The 21387-nt window shown below is 39.9% G+C and overlaps 1 protein-coding gene and 1 long non-coding RNA gene across 2 annotated transcripts; one reads left to right on the forward strand and one right to left on the reverse strand.

Moving 5' to 3' along the window:
- Window positions 1-391: 391 nt before the first annotated feature.
- On the forward strand, window positions 392-4261 carry IFNG (interferon gamma). Its single transcript, XM_064655726.1, has 4 exons — window positions 392-1056; window positions 2817-2885; window positions 3247-3426; window positions 4091-4261. The coding sequence occupies exons 1-4, from the start codon at window positions 934-936 to the stop codon at window positions 4214-4216; spliced, it is 498 nt and encodes a 165-aa protein (XP_064511796.1). The 5' UTR covers window positions 392-933; the 3' UTR covers window positions 4217-4261.
- A 3010-nt stretch (window positions 4262-7271) lies between these two features.
- Window positions 7272-21140, reverse strand: LOC135414687 (uncharacterized). Its single transcript, XR_010430777.1, has 3 exons — window positions 20808-21140; window positions 9730-19938; window positions 7272-9156 (listed from the first exon to the last, which is right to left on the reverse strand). It is a non-coding gene; the product is annotated as an uncharacterized LOC135414687 (long non-coding RNA).
- Window positions 21141-21387: the final 247 nt, after the last annotated feature.

Consider the following 21387-nt stretch of genomic DNA (forward strand, 5'->3'; position numbering starts at 1 on the left):
AAAAACATTTTCCTCAGCTATCATTAATACAGTTTTTTCAGGGTTCTGTATGCACGAGGAGATTATCCTGTCTGTCTTCTTCACCTGGGCTTATTTCTTCCATGTCTTTCATATCCTACACACATTAGTGCAAATGAATGGGAAGGTGGGGAACTTTATTATTGCCAAGCAGAAATTAATGTCTTAAGTACTAAATATTCTCCCAGAGTAGACAACCATAGAGGAATTTAATATGACACATAATTTCATCCATGCTAGAACTTCATTTCCCCTGAGTTTATTTTGAATCTGGAGGTGAAGAATGAGAAAGCAGCAGAAATACATTTTAGACCATGGAAAGAATGCAAACAGTGTTTCCAAAAGGACAGCAGTAGGAAGAATGTTTAAATCTCCAAGTGACTCTGAAGAATGCCATGGCAATCTCAGTGGTTACTTTAAAAGAATACCAGAAATGAGTTGACTGTTATACTGACCCTTTAACCACAACATACGACTTTTTTTTTCAGCTAGCATGTATGAATATGCTTGAGCCGCAATGTGTACTACTCTATCAGTACCATAATTTCCCCCCTTTCCCCAACCACGTGTAAAAGAAACTTCAGAATCTGCCACGTAAATGTTACCCATTGACGAACCACTGAATTTTTTTCCAGGACCATGCTTTAACAAAGATGCTTTCGAGGGATTCCCTTGTTCAGCCAAAAATGAAGGGTTCTTATCTAACACTATCTTGTCTAAATATACACAGCCTGTGATGACGAAATAAAAAAATTTCAAGACCAGGTATAAATACCACTGACAGGCAGATGAAGTTCATTCGTCTACTTTCTTCTAATAGAAGGCTTAACCTATTAGAAGTTGAAGTACACTGCTCTTAGAACTGACATCTCCCAGAACTTATCTGAGCCATTTAACTGAACCATCACCAAGAAAATGACTTTCCAAACCTACAGCTTGTTTGTTCTCTCTATCATCATGATTTATTCTGGACGTGTTGAAAATAGATTAAATCTGCTTCAACTTCAAGATGATATAGACAAACTGAAAGCTGATTTTGTAAGTATAGTTTTCCACTGCATTTCTCTTCTCCTTCTGCTTGTGCTTTATATATCATCTAAACTTGAGCACTGCTTGACATACTCAGTATGTCCCAATAGAGGGTAATCATTGATTATATGGAATATTTTGTAACAAGAAATCTTAATGCAGTGTTTGGAGAATGTATGAATATTTCATTGATTCAGACTAGATGTAATTTACTGACTTTAAATTTTATGTTAGCAATGTTATTGGGGAGTTTAGTATTAGTTAGCAATATTAAAAAAATGGAGATGAACTTTTGCTTTAACAAATGCACTTTTGTTACTTTTTATTAGTAGCAGTAGTGTATTGCCCAAAGGTGGTTCCTACTTCTTATTCTTTTGCATCTTCCAGTCATTCCAATTCCACATCTGTGACTATGATCTGGCATAGGAATGTAATCTGGCATGATATTCTTTCTTTTCAGGTAGAGTTTTGGTAACTTGATAACTGTAATGTTAATTCACCAGCCTTCATCCAGGAGGCATTAAAGTAGTTCACAGTTGAATTCAGCTGGGATTCGTCATAGAGATAGCAGATCTATGAGTTACTTCTAATTAACAGCTTTTATTCTCCATATATTTTTGTTGGGTTTTTTCCTTAAATGCACGAAAGCAACTGCAACAGTCTGCTGCTATTTTCATCTATGATTTTGTCATAATTTTGTGCAAACGACAGTTGAAATTCAGTAGTCAAAGAACCACTCTGAAGTGGTGAAGGCTAGCGTGATACTTCAGTGTTTGCAGATTGGTCGGAAAGCGGATGTAAAATTTATAATATCTTAAATTTGTTATTAGCATAGACCAGAGAGAGTCTCACTAGGATATATATAACTCTGTTGAAGACATCCTGAGCTGTGGTGAGGTTTTTGCACTGACATTAAAACTCTGGTTCACAGCAGGCTCTCGCCACCTTTCAGAAGAACAAAACAAAGTTTGGCAGTGTGGTCAGCATGGGGAGCCAATCAGGCTAGAAGGTTTCTGTCAGCCTGCAAGTTTTCCCTTTGCACTCACTATATTTAAATTACTAAGCAGACAAAAGAAGGAAATAGTCACTGTTGTATACAAAAAGAAAAAAAAAGAAAAGATGCAGAAGAGGAAGTGATTCAATTTGCCTTTCCTTGGTAGGAGAATTGTATTGCTCTTTGTTTCCTGGAATCTGACAGTGTGTGGCTAACATGGGATGGTTAAACGCTGTCCCTATGAGCTTCTCAGTAGCCCACTAATCTTGCATATACTCATGCCTGATTGTGGACTACTGGGCTATTCACCAGTTCTATAAACTATAGTTTTGTAGCAAAATTAGTTTGTTCTTTTTTCATATGAGATTTTACTAAGACTGGATGAATTTAAGGCCACAGATGACTACATACTGCTGGACTTTGACTTACCAGAAGACATGCCAAGTTCAGGCCTAATGATTTTCTAGCCAGTTGCTGTGTTTATGAGCTTTTATTTTCATCTGTTGATAGCAAAAGCATTTGGGAAAACAGGTGTGTTCAACATCTCTATTTAGGTGAGCTATAGCAGGAGAAACATTGAAAAGCAGACTAATGCCATTTCTGATACTAGACAGCCATGCAATGGGATTTGGTGCTTAGAGAAGTGAAAGCATTGTGCTAGCTATAGGCCAGTGGTACAAAAATCTGGATTTTACCGCTTATTTGATTAGAGAACAGAAATTTGCCTAGTGATAAGTACTGTTTGTATAACAGATATGTTTGTTCTTTGTTGCAGAACTCAAGCCGTTCAGATGTAGGTGATGGTGGACCTATCTTTACGGGGAGATTGTCAAACTGGACAGAAGTGAGTCAGAAACAGATATGAAAAAGCATCTTAGGCACTTTGCAGGGTTCTTTTGGTACAAAGCAGCTCCTAGAACCAGTGTAATTAGCTGCAGTAGAATGAGCATAAGCAGAGTTCCCTTTGGTAATTTGGAAATGAGAAAAAAATCCCCATAAAAATGCTTCCCATAAGGGTCAAGGTGCTTAGTACTGCACCATGAAATGATCTGAGATACAGACAAGCCCAGGGGGTGATTTACAACATCTTCTTTATCATCTTGTTTCAAGTGGCAGTGAGAACCCCTGCATGCTATGTTTGATCTTCATTTATTTTCCTGCTGATGAGCACTCAGACCTTTCCTTCTGATTGTATTTTTCAACAGAGAAATGAAAAAAGGATCATCCTGAGTCAGATTGTTTCCATGTACTTGAAAATCCTTAAAAATACTGACCAGTCAAAGGCACATGTCAGGAACATATCTGAGGAGCTCTACACTTTGCAAAAAAGCCTTTCTGATGACTCAATGAAGATGGAATATCTCAAGAACCTGACAGAGCTTCAGGTAAGGCTCTTCCTTTGCCTCCAAGGCTCATCACGTTATATTTTCCAGTTCTGATTTGAGTGTGATTCAAGCCAATAGTGCTTCAGCAACCCATATGGTAACAGTTGTCTAGCTCACTTCACACTGGGAAACCTAATGTTTCCAGCTGCAGGGGCTGCTGCACGTCTACGGTGTGGGGTAGACCCCTGAGTCTTGCTGGAGTTTGGCACAAAGGTGCTGACAGCACCTCCACTCAGTCTGCACGCCAGAGCTGACATTGACAGAGCCTTTGTGGTTTAGAAATTGGGTAGGAAAGTTGTGCCCAGCTAGGGCATGCTCTATGGCTTTGGAAGCTTATTGAGCGAGTGCCAATGGCACAAACCACTGACCTCTGCAGAGGTCTGCAGACAATACCCCAGTGGAGTTAGCTGCTTGTAACTACAGAGTAGCTCTGTTTCACAGAATATGGCTGGTCTGTGGCATGTTGCAAGGTAGCACAGAAAGTGAAAAACAAAAATCTGTGACAAAGTGGCTCTTTGCTGTAGGAATTAGGTAGAAGAGTAATTGAAAACTGCAGATGTCCATCGGTTTTACTCTGGTAGCAGGGTAGCCTGTGGGATGTAATCAGTAAATGATTATAGCTCTTGATATAACTTTTGTTCCATTTGTTTTTTACTGTTAACAGGTGAATGACTTGAAAATTCAACGTAAAGCTGTGAATGAGCTGTTCAGTGTCTTACAAAAACTGGGGGATACTACAAGTTCTCCCAGAAGAAAAAGAAGGCTGGTTCAGAGGCAGTGCAAATGCTAATGCCATCTTATGTTCTTTTGTACTGAGTTACTGTGCAAATCTTTTTGTGACACACCTTTTTTTATTTTAAGGTTTCTATTGAATTTTTATACATTTATTTATTAATATTTAAGTATTTTAAATAATTATTTATAAAGAAATACTGATCAAAGTATTTATATGCCCTACTACTATGTGAGAAATAACTTTGTCTTAAAATTCTGTCTATTTGTTATATGTTTATTGACCTGAAAATACAGAATGAGACAATATTTACCCAGTTTCCATATGGAAATCTTGAAATGACATGATACGGTACCCAGCTTTCCATCTGGTGCTGTCTTTAGAGAGGGTTGTTACAAGATTAGTCTTATCATTCGTCTATTTGGCATGCAGATACAAGCACCAATAGGGGGAAGTTACTGTACTCAGAAAAACATATTCATGTCTGCTTACTGCTAAACATGTCTAAATCTAAATCAAGCAAATAAACATGTTTAAAGATAAGCAAATGCTGACGCACGTTTCTGAAGGAGAGTATTGATGGTTAATTGCTGGTATTTACTATTGTTATGCACTGAAGTTACCAGGACGCCAGTCTACTTAACACCGCAAGGGATTGTGAGTAACTGTACTGCACTGATTTAAGTTCAACTCTCAGATTAAAAAAATTGCTGGGTTTTTTTTATACTGAATAATTTAAATGTGTCTGATGTAATTTTATTTATTTGGAGGTAGTAATATGGAAGTTTTTATCCTAAGGACTATATTTTTGTACTGGAGTATTATTAAAAACTTTGGATTTCTCAATAGAAACTTCTTGAAATTTGGATTATAAATAATGAAAGAATAAATACATATATATATAAATAAATAATTAAAGTGTGCTTGCATGTTTGTTCACCATAATCTCTGTGAAAAATAAAATGCTAATCTTGCTCTACATTGTCACAAAAGATGGTCTTGCCCAGATATATAAAGCACATTTTGTTTCCTCCTGCCTGTCCAAGATTCAGGAATGGATAATGTTTTTAAAGAAATCTGGCAGAAGGGGCTCAAATTCCCAAGTTTTACTTGTATCTGGATAAGGAAACATAATTTTGCTTATAAGAAGGCATTGATCATCTGAAATTTGTTGCTACTCTGATGTAAAATAAAAGACACTTCCAAATTTCTCTGCAAGTCAAAGGTGTGGAGCCTAGACTGAGATCAGCCCATACGCCGGGCTCTTTGAGAGTGGTACAAGCTGGGGCTGCTTGGGCTTTGGCCACTCTCACAGGCTTGGGTTTAGGCTTCCAAATTCTCAGGTCGTCAGGGATTTACCAGGCAAATTATCTGGGGCAGACTGGCTGGGCTGACTGAGAATGGGGCAGATTTTCCTTGACATTCCTGCCAACATGAGACTTGCAACTACCTCCTGAACTTGAATCAGCAAATTCCAGAAATAGCACCCTATCAAGCTCAAGTTTAGTAAGAGTAAGTCCAACAAGTTTAGTTGTAATTGTTGCAGCCCTTCTTACTCCCATGGGCCCAGCTGTCTCCCTTGTTGTAAGATGCCTTCATTCATATTCTCATTTGACAGTTGTAACAAAGTGACTCAGTAACCCTGGAGACTTGAACTGGTTTTGAAGGAAACAGCTGTTCTTGTTCATGTTCATCACAGACATACATGTGAGATGCAAGTGAAATAACTCTGTGGGATTTCTCCTGTTCCGGGACTAACCATGAGAAGCCTCAGTAAGCATTTAACATAAGCAAGGTGTCCTTCTGTGCTCATGCTCTTTCATGAGGTATTAAGAGACTAACTGTCCTCTGGGGACACACAGCCAGCCGCAGCAAATTCTGTTGAAAAAAAATATAAAAAATATAAAAAGAAAAGAAAGAAAATTAAGAAGTGAAAGAAAAACAAGAAAGAGAAAGGGAAAGGGAAGGGCAGGGCAGGGCAGGGCAGGGCAGGGCAGGGCAGGGCAGGGCAGGGCAGGGAAGGGAAGGGAAGAAAAGGGAAGGGAAGGGAAGGGAAGGGAAGGGAAGGGAAGGGAAGGGAAGGGAAGGGAAGGGAAGGGAAGGGAAGGGAAGGGAAGGGAAAGGAGAAAAATGAAAAACCTAACAGGTTTACTCCTAAGTAAATTAATCCTCTATTCTTTAAATTTAAAGCCAGAACTGGTTAGGAACTACTTTATTAGGCTATAAAATGAAAAGTCTACAGCTCTTCCACACCTTGCCAAAGGGGTCCGTGGAAAAACAAGTAAGGTAATTGCTATACATCCAGAAGAAATAAAAATAACATTTCCCAATCCATCCTGCCTCAGCTGTTTGTACCCAAGCTTGTGCCATTTTTTGTGCTCTGCTGTCCCATGCATTCCTGATGTTATCACATTAAATCTGGCTCAAAACAACAACTGTTTTGGGGGGGAGTTTATTGCTCAGTCACACAATTTCCCAGCTTCCTCTCATGCTAGTGCTTGGTAGCAGAGAAGTAGGGAAGGAATGAGCAGTGCAGAGGTGGACTGGCAGCTGGCACTGCTGACAAAATGTGTTTGTACACTCTCATTTCAGTAGTTTTTTGTTTTGGGGCTTTTTTTGTTTGTTGAGTTGATTGGTTGGATATTTTCTTCTTTTCCTCCAAAGAATCCTTATTTCCAACTGAAATTTTTTTTAAGCATCTTTAAACCTTTCGTGTTAAACCTGACACCAGACAGTGCAGATTCACCAGTGCTGCCCCAGTCAACCAATCATTAAAAGAAATCTAAATAATTAGTTTCTTATATTGACCTGACTTTTCTCTACCCAGTGTAAGTCTGTGCAACCTATTTCTACAGGGTGCTTAAGATTAACTGCTGAACATTTCTCACTTTGCCCCATTACTGTGATAACAGTGCTAGAGAAGAATATCATAAAAATCAACCTCCACAAGACCACATTTTTCCATCCCCTCCCCTCTCCTTGCTTCCCCTCCCCTTCCCTCCCCTCCCATCCTCCCCTTGCCTCCCCATCCTATCCTGTCCCTTTCCCATCCCATCCCCACCCCCATCCCCTCCTCCCTCCCCATCCCATCCCACCCCACCCCATCCTATCCCTTCCCCATCCCTTGCCCTCCCCTTCCCTCCCATCCCATACCTTTTGTGTATGATATACAGTTGTACACCATACAAATTAGGCAAATCACTTGTAACATGAAAACTTGTCATCTCTTCTCTCACTTTCACCAGGGTCCTGGATCTCATTTTGTGTGCCATTCCTCACTATATCCAAGTGAGGAAGGCATTTGCAGCTAAGCTAAATTTAAGTGTGAAAAGAATTTTAACGGCTACCATAAATATTTACAAGGGAAAACATAGCAGAGGCTTTGGACATTTTTTACTGAAGGTCAGCACAATAATTTCCAGCTACGCAATCTGAGAGGGTTAATAAATGCACATACTAGGGAGTGAAAAGATATTATCTCCTACTTAGTAGTTAAAACTAGAAAGGGGAAAATTCAAAAGGAAAGACAGAATTGTCTGAGCATGTCACTGTGTTTTACGCATCACTTGTGCAGCAAATTGATTCTGTCCTTACTCTCTATTCCTCCATATTATCAGTACTGATTTTAATCTGCCATTTTATCACCTTGTTACTCTATATTTCGAAGTCCTTAAATAGTTCTTTGCAGCTGGATCTCTTCTCTGTATCCTGCATAACTTAGTACGTCAGTAAACTTAGTTATGAATATTAATAGCTCATATATAATATCAGCAAACTTTATTGTGAATATGAATAATATTAACTTAGTACTTCAGCAACCTTAATTATTTCATAGCTTTCCCTTTTTCTCAAATTGCTGATGTCTACATTTTAAATCACAGAAAAGACATGTTAATCCATCACCACTGTGTTCACCCCTAAACCATATCCCCAAGTGCCACATCCACACGCCTTTGGAAAGGTTCCAAGGATGGTGATCCCACCATCCTGTGTAGCCTATTCCAATGCCTGACCAATGGCACAGGCCACAGGCAAGCCCTTTCATGACTGAACCCACTTAACTGCAAAAACTATTAACTGCTCTTTTTTTCTTATATTTTAACCACTTGCATATTTATGTGAGGAATTCCTGATAATGTAATAGCTTAACTTCTTTTGTAGCTTTACAGTGAGACTCATCAGAGACTCTTTTGAAGCTTCAAAGACATGGTAGTGTTTTGGCTCCCCCTTGTCTGTATTCATTGACTCTTCAGTAAACTTTTGTGTAACAAAAAAGTGTGGTATATCCTGTCACAAATGCCATATTTATTATTTTCTTTTGCACCACATTTATCCATGGGCCCAATCTGTCTGGGAATTGTGTGGTAGGGATGTCAGCATTACTGATTTGCAGTTTTCTGGGGTTCCCCTGAGGCCTTTTAGAAAATTAAGAGCCAATAAGCCCACTTTGTGCATCCCTCGTGTAGGGGCAAACTCAAGAGCAGGTGGTATCGTGCACCCCTCAAAGTCTCTATTTTGTCTGTTTTGCCCTTGAGTCCTGCAGGACTCCAGGGTGAAGGTTGTCAGCTTAAATCTGTCCTTGCCATTATCTTCCTCCACTAGTCCAGGAGTGACCATGGGATTATTTTTTGTCAATGGGAATCTGGAATAATAAAAAAATCTACAAAGGTCTGGAGGTGGAAAAATCTAAACCTGGCAGACAAGTGCAGGATTTTCAGCCCAAAATAGCAAATAATACAAAACCTCTCACCTCTTTGCTGCCTTGCGTGGGGCATAGAAGTGACAACAGCAACTTCTGCAATGCGTGGGATTCAGGAGGCTGCTGAAGTAGGTGAGGAGCAGCACAATGGCCTAGCAACAGCGACAAATATGGCTTCTGGGTGTGTTATGTAGCAGTTGGCCCTGATGCAAGATAGCAAAAGAAGGCAAACTGTCTGCCGGCTTCTTCTTTCACTGTTTTCTTACCAAAGTGTCCACCCACAGTAAGCAAAGTCTTCCTAACAAGCAATAAGGAAGATGTATGCCAAAAAGTTACCTGCAGAAATAAACAGAGTAATCCCTTGATCCATGGCAAAATCAGTTGTGTCTGTATGGTGGTCACATTATCCAGAGGGAAACTAAAACCAAAGAGGGCTCCATTTCCTGTCACACAAAGAGGAAAGGAAGCTCCTGCATCACTCCATGCTCACTGCTACCTCTCAAGCAAATGTGTAATTTGCGAGATTTCCCCCTAAATCACTGGTCAGAGATGACCTTGACCTTACAAAACAGAAAGGCACCAGTCAGATAAACCTGGTCTCTAAGTCAGCTCAGGGTTGTGAGTTTAACAGGAATAAGTGACACTCAGTACTTCTTCACAGATTGGATTTATGTTATCAAATAAGATTCAATAAAATATATCTATATGCATAACCACTTCTATTCTTGAGAAGTGTATCATCATATACAGTAAACCCAAAGCCAATGACACCGAAGGAAAGTCATTCCACAATTCACAATTTTATTTTATCCTCAGACTGTTAATGTCACTAGAGGTAAGGAAATTCCGCTCCCCCCCCCCTTCCTCCCACCTTTCTCATAGGCTCCTGAAGGTCAAACAACAGATGTTGCTCACTGGCAGCTCTCCCTCTGGGGCATGCACAACTCTCCTCAGTCCACTTTGTGTCTCCCTGCGTTATCATCCTGTGTCCTCCACCACAGATTTCTGGTTGCATCCTTAAAAACTGTAGATGTCAATGATTTATGTTCTTACAAGAACAAATTTAGACTTTCCATTTTAGCTTCACCTTTAGAAGGACCATTGAACACAAACATTATGCAAATAATGCTGTTCAATCAACTAAAATTTATTTCCTCGCCCCCTGAACTGTATTTACATGACTACGCTATTTCAATGAACCATGATGCTAAATTGAGTTTGAAATACCTACACTGAAAATTTGGCTACCAGGCTAAACAAATTCTAAAGAACTCAGTCTTACCCAATTTGTTGCAATAACCATGTGCAGTTCTTTATTGCAGTTTATAATTCCTTGTGCAGCTGGTGCTGCTTGAGGTTTTTGTTAAAGGTTGATTGATTAAAAAATTTACAAAAGTCAATGGAAAGATTGCTTTTCATTTAAAAGTGAATTGAATTGGGAAACTTGATTCTGGATATCAATATAAAGTGCTTTAAAAAAAAATAATTCATATCTTGAGTGGTGTGCCCAGACAAATGACTCTAACAAATGAAAAAGCACAGAAAAGGTTGAGAATTTAGAATAGAGCCTGCACTTTTATGAATTTGTATAAAAAACAACTACCACTGTTCACATTATTTGCTGAGAATATTCTTATCTTCCCTAAATGGTCTCAAAATTCCTTCACATTTGAACCTGATATGCAACCTTGGGATATATGAAGAATGTGAGTTACTTCACATCATCAGAAACCCTCCACACACCATAGGCTCTACTTAATTTGGATAGTCCAGCCTTACAGGCTTTTGGTTCCTGAACCATGCTTCTCTTTTGGTCACTCCAGATGCTCAGGGGACACCTTTCACTCAATGATAGAAAGATTTGATTACTCACTGTAAAGCTAAACTGTTTTGGTTTTGATTACAAATAAATGCGCTAAAGTCCTTTTCCACATTTAGCCCAGCAGAACATTTGGAATAAAATGGCTGTGAATTTATAGAAAGGTCATAATTTATTGATAAATGACAAAATTCTCAAATTACATCAAATACCAGTAAACTATTAATTTAAAATACATACAGTACTTTTCAGAGATTTGTAGAAAATACATAAAATGCTGTCAACTACCCTATGTCATTCATGTGCTTGTTCTCTTTGTAGATTAACAGAGCAGTTTAATAAAAATCATGAATGAATAAAAAATTGTTGAGATTTTTTATCTGAAGCAAACACACAGTGATGAAAGTCCTTATGGAAGTCCAGCTGGTGAGCTTCATGTTGCCTGTCTAAAAACTGGGGGTTTTTTGCCATAGACTTTGTAAAAATCATTTGCTTATTGAATGCTGCAAAAAAAATGATGTGGTTTTCAGATGGTGTTTATCACAGGTGGCTAGTTGCAAGGATATAAATGGAAAAAATTATTCATTTTAAAACTTTGAACTGGTCTTAGTAAGCTAGTTCTTCATTTTCAGAGAGTTCTTATGAATTCTAAAATTATGTGTAGACCAACTGCACAAATGCTACATGAACACACTGTAGGGAAAGAATAGCAATTAAAAGAAGAAATTCTCATGCATTTGTGCCTCTATCTCCAAAATAAGCTACACACAGATGGACAAAATAGGTAACTTTTAACCTGCACAGGGAAAAACAAAGTCTTAGATGAAGAGTAAAAGTCACTTCAGCTAAGTAGTTTCTGTCCAGTGATAGAAGTTGCTCCCCAATAAGCATGTCACATGCCATTAAAACAAACAAACCAACCAACCTTAAAAAAAAGAAGTTACAACCGCAAATATAATTCCATTTACACTTTTTACAAAAATGGTGTTTGACTACTCATGGAAGCCACTCACTAAAATCTCCGTTTCAAACCAGAGGCACTTTTGGAGGACATGAGAAGAGACATCTGGTCCCTAGACTCTGACTAAACTTAAGGAATAGCTCTAATCTGAAGGTCTGTCCTTCTTCCACAATTTTTAATAGCTCTAGGCACACTTTTAAATCCATATAGCACTCATTTCACATTTTTTAGATTTTCTTAGACCATGTACAGCATCAATTCACCGATTCTCAATTTTACTTGGCCTTTTTCTGTTTTAAAGGGGCTTTACTGATAAACTTTCTGAACTTGTGAGAAGATGACTGACAACAGAGAAGCAGAATTTTCAAGAGGATGCTTTTAATGTTGGATAGACTTCTTTTTTACTTATTTGTGAGTGTGATCTATCATTTCCACTACGGAGTGCTTGTATGTGTTTCTCTGAGGGGCATTTCTGAAAGTGCAACACAGTGATGTGGCAGGGATCTTGGGAAATACTGAGTCAGAATCTCGATCTGAGTCAGCACTTTCCTCTGGGTGGGACAAAATATGAAACACATCTGCCCTGACCATCTTCCCATATAGATAGTTCTCCTCCTGGTACCTGGGTTTCCTTGTATCTTCTCTGGTTTTATATTCAGAGTAAATAAGTTACAGGTGAACATTCGCTTAGCGGGTCAGATAGGAAAATGAGCAAGGCTTTGGAATGGTTTTATCCTTTCTTCTCAGCCTTGTTTCTGTTTCAAATTTCCATTGCTTTTCTGTGTTTTCTTTGTAACCAGACACTTTTCTTTCTGGTCACCTGTCTCTCTCCCACTCCTAGGAAAGTTTTCTGATTTTTTTACCCTGTTTGGCCCTTCCCAGAGCCCAGCCCTCCTCAGTCAATGAATAGGGTCCAAACTCATACTTTCCTATGGATCTCTTTCAGGGCCTACTGCTTCCCATGAGATGTGATCCAAATAATGATGGCTGAGTACAAAGGAAATCTCTATCAGATGAATGTATGTCTTTTTGTACTAATACGTACATGTCTATTATCAGAAAAGTCCAAACCACCCTTTCTCCACCTTCAGCCCCTCCATATCTTAGGAGGACATGCTTTAGCTGTTTCTAAAAACAATTATTTGACTTTATTATGACCCTCCTAATCTTTTCTCTGTTCTTTATTCTATTTTATCCCACTCACTTTCATCCTGGGTTTATGAAACTCATTAGCACTCTGTGAGCTCCTATCAAATATTGGTTGCTTATTCCGTTGAGCTGACAGTGTAATGCTCTGTCTCTTTCATCTTTTGTGGTATCCACTCACATAAGAAATACTGAGTCTAACATATCAGTGTGGGAGTTCTAGTTCTTGTCTGGTTCTTTCTTACCTGTAGCTAATCTGTTTAATCTTCAGAGGAAAGTGTGTGGGTTTTGTTCCTTTTTACTGTTATTGTTTTCTTCCTTGTAGTTATTCTCAGTTTGTCTCTGTTTGAGCTAGAAGAGACCTTCTGTACCTCTTCAGCCACAAAAATATGCAAACACATGTATAACAAATTCAGCATCAAAGTAGCTTTTGCTATTCTGACATACCAGCATGAGCACTGTTACTGTTTTTCACCTCCAAGAAGGAGTGAGAGGGAATAGATGGTCTGGAGTTTAAAAATGTCTGACTGAGAGTTAGCCCAAGAAGAAAGATAATTTTCTGCAGCAGGATTTATTAATTTATACTTAGTACTTGGAGTACACACTCAAGTTAAATCATTAAATAGAATTGTTGAACAGGAAATACTAGCTTTCTTGTGCTTGAGAAGGCTGTGGTGAGAGGAAAGTCTGCAACAAAATTCAGGAGAAAAAGTCCCAGGCAGTATGACCATCTGATAGCCTGGTTTTGTATCACCACACCTGTCTCTGAGTGCCAGAGGCAAGCCAAATTGTCTTTTCACCAGACACACAATTTTAAGAATTACTGAGCTGTATAGACAGAAATTCACCTCTGGGCTGAGTGGCAAAGCACCTGCCAGGAGCACTGCATGCATTTCACCTCCAGCCCCCACCCACCTTCGGCTTGTAGGGTGGCTAAACCAACAGAAAACCAAATCATACACCTCATGAAATGGAGGGTAACTGCTACATAGCTCACAGCTAGTATTGCTCAAAGGAACCATGGATTCCCTGAATGTGTCTAATATATAGCATTACATACCTGCTCTTGCTGGAACCCTTGCAAGCAGAGATGGTCTAGTTGACTGTAACAATTTTGAGGTGAACAAACTTCTAATAAGAAGAGGAATGAATCCCACTGTGATCTTACTCAGTTGTGGTCAAAGCTAAGCAGTGAGCACAGTTTGCAGCAAAGGAGTAAAGACTTCAAATGCAACACATTAAAGCATCACTGAAACAGTCTTATTTAGGTGCTCTTTGGTGCAGCTGTTTGTAGAAACAAAGGCACTAAATTAGTCATAGGGCTATTGAACAAGTTGTCTGGCTGACTCATAAAAGCAAAGAAACAACAAAGTAATTAAAAATACAGGCAACAACAACCACTTTATGGTTACTTTTCCAATATAGTAAAGAAAACAGTAGAGAGGAGTGGCTAATGTCAAGTCAAGGGTGATTATTATTACAAGGACATGTAGGCTGTGTCGCCTAATAACAGATAATGTTTTACAGGAAAAAATTCATGTTCGTATTCTTTAAAAATCTGATTATAAAATAATATATTAAAAGGGTAATTAAAAATTGCTTAGACACATCTGTATTGCAAACGCAGAAGGGCAGGGCAATCAAACATCATGGAAACAGGTTCTCTTAGCTGAAGAATGAGAAGGCAAATGTGGCTGGAGTTAAATGGGTTTTAATTTAAAGTGCTTGTGAGTGTTCACCTCACAGCTGTGATCACCTTTAGTGCTCAGGTGAATAACCATTTCCAGAGCCAAGGGGTAAATCAACACAGATTCAGAGGCTGCCACTAAGGATGGGGTGTTGTGTGTGTGTGTGTATAGTGATATAGCATCCACATTGCTACCTCAGGACAGGCTGAATTCATTGAATGTTTCCATCTAGCTCCTCAAGCCTTCGTCTCCTGCCCCCACCTGTTTTCCAGGGGAGATAACATTTTTCCATAAGTGGAGACCTATATGTATTGATTTATCCATGTTTGATATCTTACACTAACAAAGGGATTTAGTATGTAATTTCATTAATTCTGTGTTTTGTAGGCTGTTTCGCTTTACTCATTTGCTATTAAGCTGGAGCAGTAATTACATGTATGACTTCAGGTGGAAATGACTCATGTTCATGTTCTTCAGCAATTGTCCCTGCAGTGTTAATGATGCCATCCTATATTAAACCTATTTGCTGAGCAAACAGGATTCCCAAGAGATGGCAAACTGAACTGCAGAGGCTACGGGAATAATTTCACTACTTTTGCAGAATTTTTGAATTTATTAATTTAAATTTTATAAAGGCTAAATTTTGTGCCAGACCTTACCTAGAAAGGTAAAACATTTACTTTTGTTTAAGATGGAATTTGGAGATTCCCAGCTGTAACCCTGTGTTACAATGTTTCATTGGGATCATTTTTGGGAAGGACAAGAATAAAAAGGGAGCTCTTTTCTTACTTTTTGTTTCAAGATGCTTATGCATTCAGGTTAGATATTTGATATTTCACTCACATTCCTCTCTAGACAAGGGAGATAAGGTAGTTATCCTAAAGTGAAGAGAACAAGGCTGCAAGATCGTTTACAAGAGAAATTCATAGGTACAATGAGAACTTTGGGAGATTTGCATTTCATTTCTCTACTTCCCTGCTAACACAAAAGTTGTAGAAAATACCCCAGATTTTCTAAATCGGTTATTTCTGTTGGCTAGAAAATGTCTATTTGGTTTTGGAGTCTGGAGGCAAATGGGCTGACCTTGTGTTCTCCACTTTTAGACACAGGACGTTTCAGCTAGAAGCTGTTAAATCTTTTGGTATTTTGCCTCTGCCTTATGCTGTTGGGAAACATGATCAGGGTGTGCCATATGAGGCTAACCAATTTCCCCACAGCAGAGGCTACAGTTCTGTGAGGGGGTTTTCTGCTACAAAAAGTGTCTAGTGAAACCACAGGCTCCTCCTGAGTCTTGTGTATACTGTAAGCTGTGGCCTCAAAGCAGGCCAGTACTGACTTTGTATTATCAGCACAACTGCCTCAAGTAAGTGAACTCTTTATCCAGGGAGTTGTTATCAAAAAGGTCAAGACAATATATAAAAATTGGTAGGTCCGGTAGGTTTCACCAGTTTGTGTACATACGTTTGTTTCATTAGCTTTTGACTGAAACATGCTAGCACCAAGTTTAGGATACCAATTTGAAGCAGACATGTGGCCCTATAAGACTTTTATCCCAAAAGTAAAAACACTATTTGCAGATAATTTGTACCAAGCCAGCAGATGTGTAGCTGAGTGAGGAAACTCCTCTCTATCATACTGCTGGAAACTGGATACTGCTGGGTTCTAAAACAACCTGGATGCCCAAAGGAGGCTGTGATCCCGTGGGATTCCCATGCTGGAGCAGGGTCCAAGCAGGGACCTGTTCACCTGTGGAGGGAGAGCCCACCCCACACTGAACCAGGTTTTCTGGTAGGACTTGTGTTCCTGTGAGGGACTTATGCTGGAGCAGCCTGTGCCTAAAGGACTGCACCCTGTGGAAAAGTGACACATGTTGCAGCAGTTTGTGAAGAACTTTGTGTTGCCTGTGGGATGGACTCACGCTGGGGAAGTTCACAGAGGACTGTCTCCTGTGGGAGGCACCTCATGCTGGAGCAGAGGGGAAGGACCCCTCTCCCTGAATAGTGGCAGGAACAACCTCTAATGAACTGACTGTAACTCCCATTCCCATCTCTCTGCACCACTGGGGTAGGAGGTAGAACTTGGAAAGGAGGGAGGGGGTGATGGGAACATGTTTTTAGGGTTTATTTTACTTCTCATTCTCCTGCTCTGATTCTGTTAAATTTAATTAATATCTCTACTTCTAGTCTGTTTTGCCTATGATGGTGATTGGTGAGTGATCTCTCCAGGTTCTTCCTTATGTCAACCCATAAACTCTTTGTTATATTTTCTCTCCTCTGTTCAGTTGCAGAGGGGAGTGATAGAGTGGCTTTAGCAAGTACCTGGCATCCAGCCAGGGTCAACTCACTACAATGGAAATAGTGTTGTGTTTAGTGGCAGTGTATTTGTGCATTCTGTAGAACTTGCAAGATTCAGTGACAACTGGGATATGAGGACTCATAGACAGTTGACTCAAAAGAGATACCTGACTTGTAGGTCTGAGGAAAGGTTGCTAGCTTGGATTTAGAAGGAAGTATGACTCCATTTGACCGTACTGAACTGAAGTTGGTGTTAGTCATTCAGAGAGAGCATAGCAACAAGTTGTGAAGTGCAGTGGAAGATCCTCAGCCTAAACAAACAGATGATGCTTCGGTTAGGGCAAGGGAAGTATCACAAAAGTCAAGATACTGAGACAAAAAATGGCAGTTAACTGTTGCATGTATCAGTATACTGATTATGAGTCTGGCCAGGGTGAAGTTCGGAAAGACTGAGAACACTAATGCAGTGGAATACAAGAAGAAAAAGATATATCTATAGTTTGGAAAGGTGGATATTTTAAAAGAAAAGTTGTATATGTGGATAGGATTATCTTTTTCCATGTCTTTTCATGATGAACTGAGGCCAAGTTTATTAACCCCTGAATGTAACTGATATAGCATGAAACAACATGAAAAGTATGACTAAAGAAATATCAGATCAAGAGAATCTAAGAATTGATTATAAGCATCAGCTGAGGTGAGTGAAAATGAAAGCTAAATCAGGAAGAATAAAGTAATTGAAATTCAGAACAGGTGAAGTCAGATTTCATATGTATTAATTCCCCATAAAGGTCAGTCTGAAATTGCACATTTAACCTGTGGTACAAGGACTTGACCTTGGACTAAGTTCTTCTAAATTGTAGTTGTACATGCAAACTACAGAACTGTACTTTCCAATTAAATGCCAAGTACTAAACTGTATTTAGTGGAAGGTTTTGATGTGGTATGAAACCATTTGTGCATTTCTTTGAGACTTGAGAAAGTGGAATGCAAATCACATATGCACTCCAGGCTTCACTAAGTACTTTTTACATTTGTGTACCAAATGCTGGAAAAGGGACCACTGAACTCTTCCCTATATGGTGTTCTATGGTCTCCACTGACTTTTGGGGGCCAATGGACAGCTATCAGCTCTCACCCCTGCTTACAGACCACTCTGCCACTCTGCTTTTAGAGTGATGCATCTTCTACTTCACCTGCTGAGGCCAGGACCCCCTGGCCTCATGTATGTACATGACATACTGTCATGTACAGTATGACCTTCTGAAAGTACTCTAACCTAGTTTATCTTGCACACTGAGTTTGTCCGAAATGCCTCCTCCCTCCTCCCCAATAAAAATAATAGTCTTCAAGTTAATTATACACTGAGAAGTCACACACTGTGATAAGGAAAGCAAAGAGTCTGCAGCTGAGGCAGACCTTGGAGGCAGATCTATCCTCACCCAAGCCAGGTTACAACTTTGGCTTCACTCCATTACTATTACTGGAACACAGCACAGTCAGGAATTTTGAAATCACATCCAAAAATCTCCCACTTGCAGAGTCTGGGATGAGTCTGGGCTACCCATATATGCCCACATGTGCATGGATATTTGCATGATGACTTTGTCTTTGGGATTTTAGCCCTACAGCTATGCTATATAAGGCTCCTACCATAAAAATCTCTTTGTTGCATATGGTTTCTGTGACACTGCAGTGAAGAAACCCACTTTCTTGGGAAGCTTTTTCCCCTGTGCACGAGGAGGGCAGTTGCTGTGGGAACTGCACTGCCAAATCCATGTGACTAAATTAAAAGCACTACGGCACCAATTAACACCAAGCCTTTGAGTACACCCCTTTATGAATCTGTTCCCCGCAACATGCAAATATAACATCAGGAATCAAGATAGTGAGCTCTCCTGTGGTTTCCCATACAGCTAGGATGCAGAAAATGGCTATGAAAAGGTGTGCACTCCGGGTCATATGGAAGGGAAAAGCTTGCAGTGCTATGCACCAGGGAGAAGAGCTGCGGGGATGTCTCACAGCCACCTCATCCTGGCACAGCTGCACACCATATGCAGCCCTTTATGGCAAAGAGCCCTTTGCTGACTGATCTAACCCAGGGCATGGGACACTGAGATGTCATACCTAGCAGCTGGGAACTCCTGGGAGATGATGAAGTAATTTGTCACTGAACAAATTCAAAACATAGGCCCATACCAGTAATTGTGAAAAAAATTAACTCTACCTCAGCCAAAACCAGCACATGTGGTCACAGCCTCTACACTAGCTCCAGCGAGGGTGCATAAAGCCCATCACATCCCAGGACTGGGTCAGCCCCTGGCACACATCTGGGAAGAGTATGAGCATGGCTGGCGTGGTGCAAGTGTGATGGTTATATGCCACTCAGCTCTGCATATCTACTCCCACCCCTCACTGCCTCACATTGCTGATCTCGCTGTGTGTGGGATGTGTAAATAGATTGTTTTCAAAAGGTCAAGTTGGAAAGATATCTAAAACATGAGCAAATACATGCAAGTAGTTTTTCTTGCTTCTTGAAAGCCTGTTCGAAAGGTCACCAGTGCCTTCACCACACAACTTTCTGCTATCCTAGTCCAGAACACACCACCCTTTCAAGAAAACGTGCAGCGTTCCCTAATACTTTTTCACTGCAGAAGCAACTTCCTCCAAGCAAAAGCAAACTGTTCAGCAGAGATGTGGAACTATACAGCACCATGCAGCTTGTTTCTACACCTACCTATGCAATTCCAAGGTAAAGCTCCCACACGTGATTATTGAACGAGCACACACCATACGGTTTGTCCAAGCACGGCACAAGTGGTGGATCCTCAAATCCCTTTTCATCAGCCGGCCTGAGCACAGAGTCAAGGCAGTGGTATCTGGATTCAGCCTTCCAGGCAGGCAAAGTGCTCAGCTAGCCCAGCGACTGCAAGGTTCAGTAGTCTCTGCCTCCCTCCTGGATCAGCACAGTGCCTGATCGTGAAAGATTAACTTGAGGAAAGCATGTCATCTGAGAAAAAAAGATTTTGCACATTTCCTGGTGTCTGTAGTCAATGGAGAGCAAAGAGTTGAACAAACTGAATCCTCCTCTCTTCTGGATGGTGAACATGGGGACATAGGAAAGAATTTCACAAATATGGATGCTGCTAGTTCTGATCACCTCCTTTTTTCCCTCGGAAAGGAGAAAACCCATAATTTTCATTACCAGCATTATTCATTGTATATGCCTCACTAGGAAATCTCTAGTCACAGTTGAAGCCTTACAGAATAAGTTTCAGCTATATATACTACTTAATACTTATAGATACTTTGCACTACATATACTTAATGGCACCCATCACTTCATTTAAGTCATGTTGGCCCTGGGGACCATGCCTCTAGGAGCTGCACATGTCAATGTGAGATAACAAGTAAGAAAACATGATGTTCTTGTTCTTATGCACAGCTTAGAATGTTACAATAGAGTAAAACAGATCTTTTGCAAGCTCCTAGACTGTTCACTAGAAACATCCCCACCCATAAGTCCCTGCAGAGTGTCAAGGTTTATTGTGACAGAGGACAATGTCTTAAAATTATTATTTGCAATAGGCTTTTTCTGTGCCTGTCACAAGTTGAAGTATGACAGCAGTCAGTCCAGATACTGTTATGAAAAAACAAACAAAATAAATCAAATAAAATAATATTTCTCATTTGTTAGAACATGCTTGCTTAGTTTCATTTTATATTTCTAGCCCACAGAAGGCTTACAGGAAATTTCAACTGGTAAAATGTAAATTTACCGTAATTGTCTAGTAGTACCAGATGCAGCTGACCACAAGTTATGTGCTTCAGAAAAAAAAAAGGTGTTCGTACTAGCAGGGTAATAAATGACAGGAAACAAAATTGCCTGATGCTAGCACAGGTTTTTGAGCCTGTGACTCTCAGAAAAAAATGTATACCATACCTCCAAAGAATGCCATTCATTCTACTGAAATTCCCACAAGGAAAAACATAGTGGAAAAAGTTAAACTGCAGAAAAAAATTAAGCTTTTGGTTTGTTACCTTATAGCATGCTGCTCTGAGGGCTAGTGGGACTACTAGCACACAAAGCAAAAAGCTGAACCAGGGGCATTCCTTCTCCTCTGGCAGGACAAAGAAGTGCTCTTCCATGTGAGCCTCATCCGAAAGCCATAAGCAGAGCTCTTAGAGCTAGAAAAACTCTTTTCCAACTTTAGGATATAATACCAACACTGGATGCAGATATTAAACAGAGGTCCTCTTGATTCTTCAAGACAGGCGTAAGCTTTGAGCATTCCAGGTGGTCACTGAAGCTGAAGATCCCATTGCTCTGCTGTGGAAACACTCCTCTGCCAGTGCTGTGGCTGGATGCTGTCTACCTCAGCCACAAGTGGAAGAGGACAAGGAGCACTGCTGAGTCATCATGACTCTCTTTTTTCACAGGTTCCCTCTTCCAGCCTTAATTACACTGCCCTTGACCACTCCGATGCTCTTTGTGCTACTTCTTCCCCTTCACTCTGTCTTCTGTGTCTAACATTATTTGTCTTCACATGTGCCAAGTGCTTGGTGTCCTCTCATATGCTCCTCAGATTAATTTCTTTCATTATTGTTTTTTGGTCTCTGG

This window comes from Pseudopipra pipra, chromosome 5, assembly GCF_036250125.1.
Source record: "Pseudopipra pipra isolate bDixPip1 chromosome 5, bDixPip1.hap1, whole genome shotgun sequence".
NCBI lineage: Eukaryota > Metazoa > Chordata > Aves > Passeriformes > Pipridae > Pseudopipra > Pseudopipra pipra.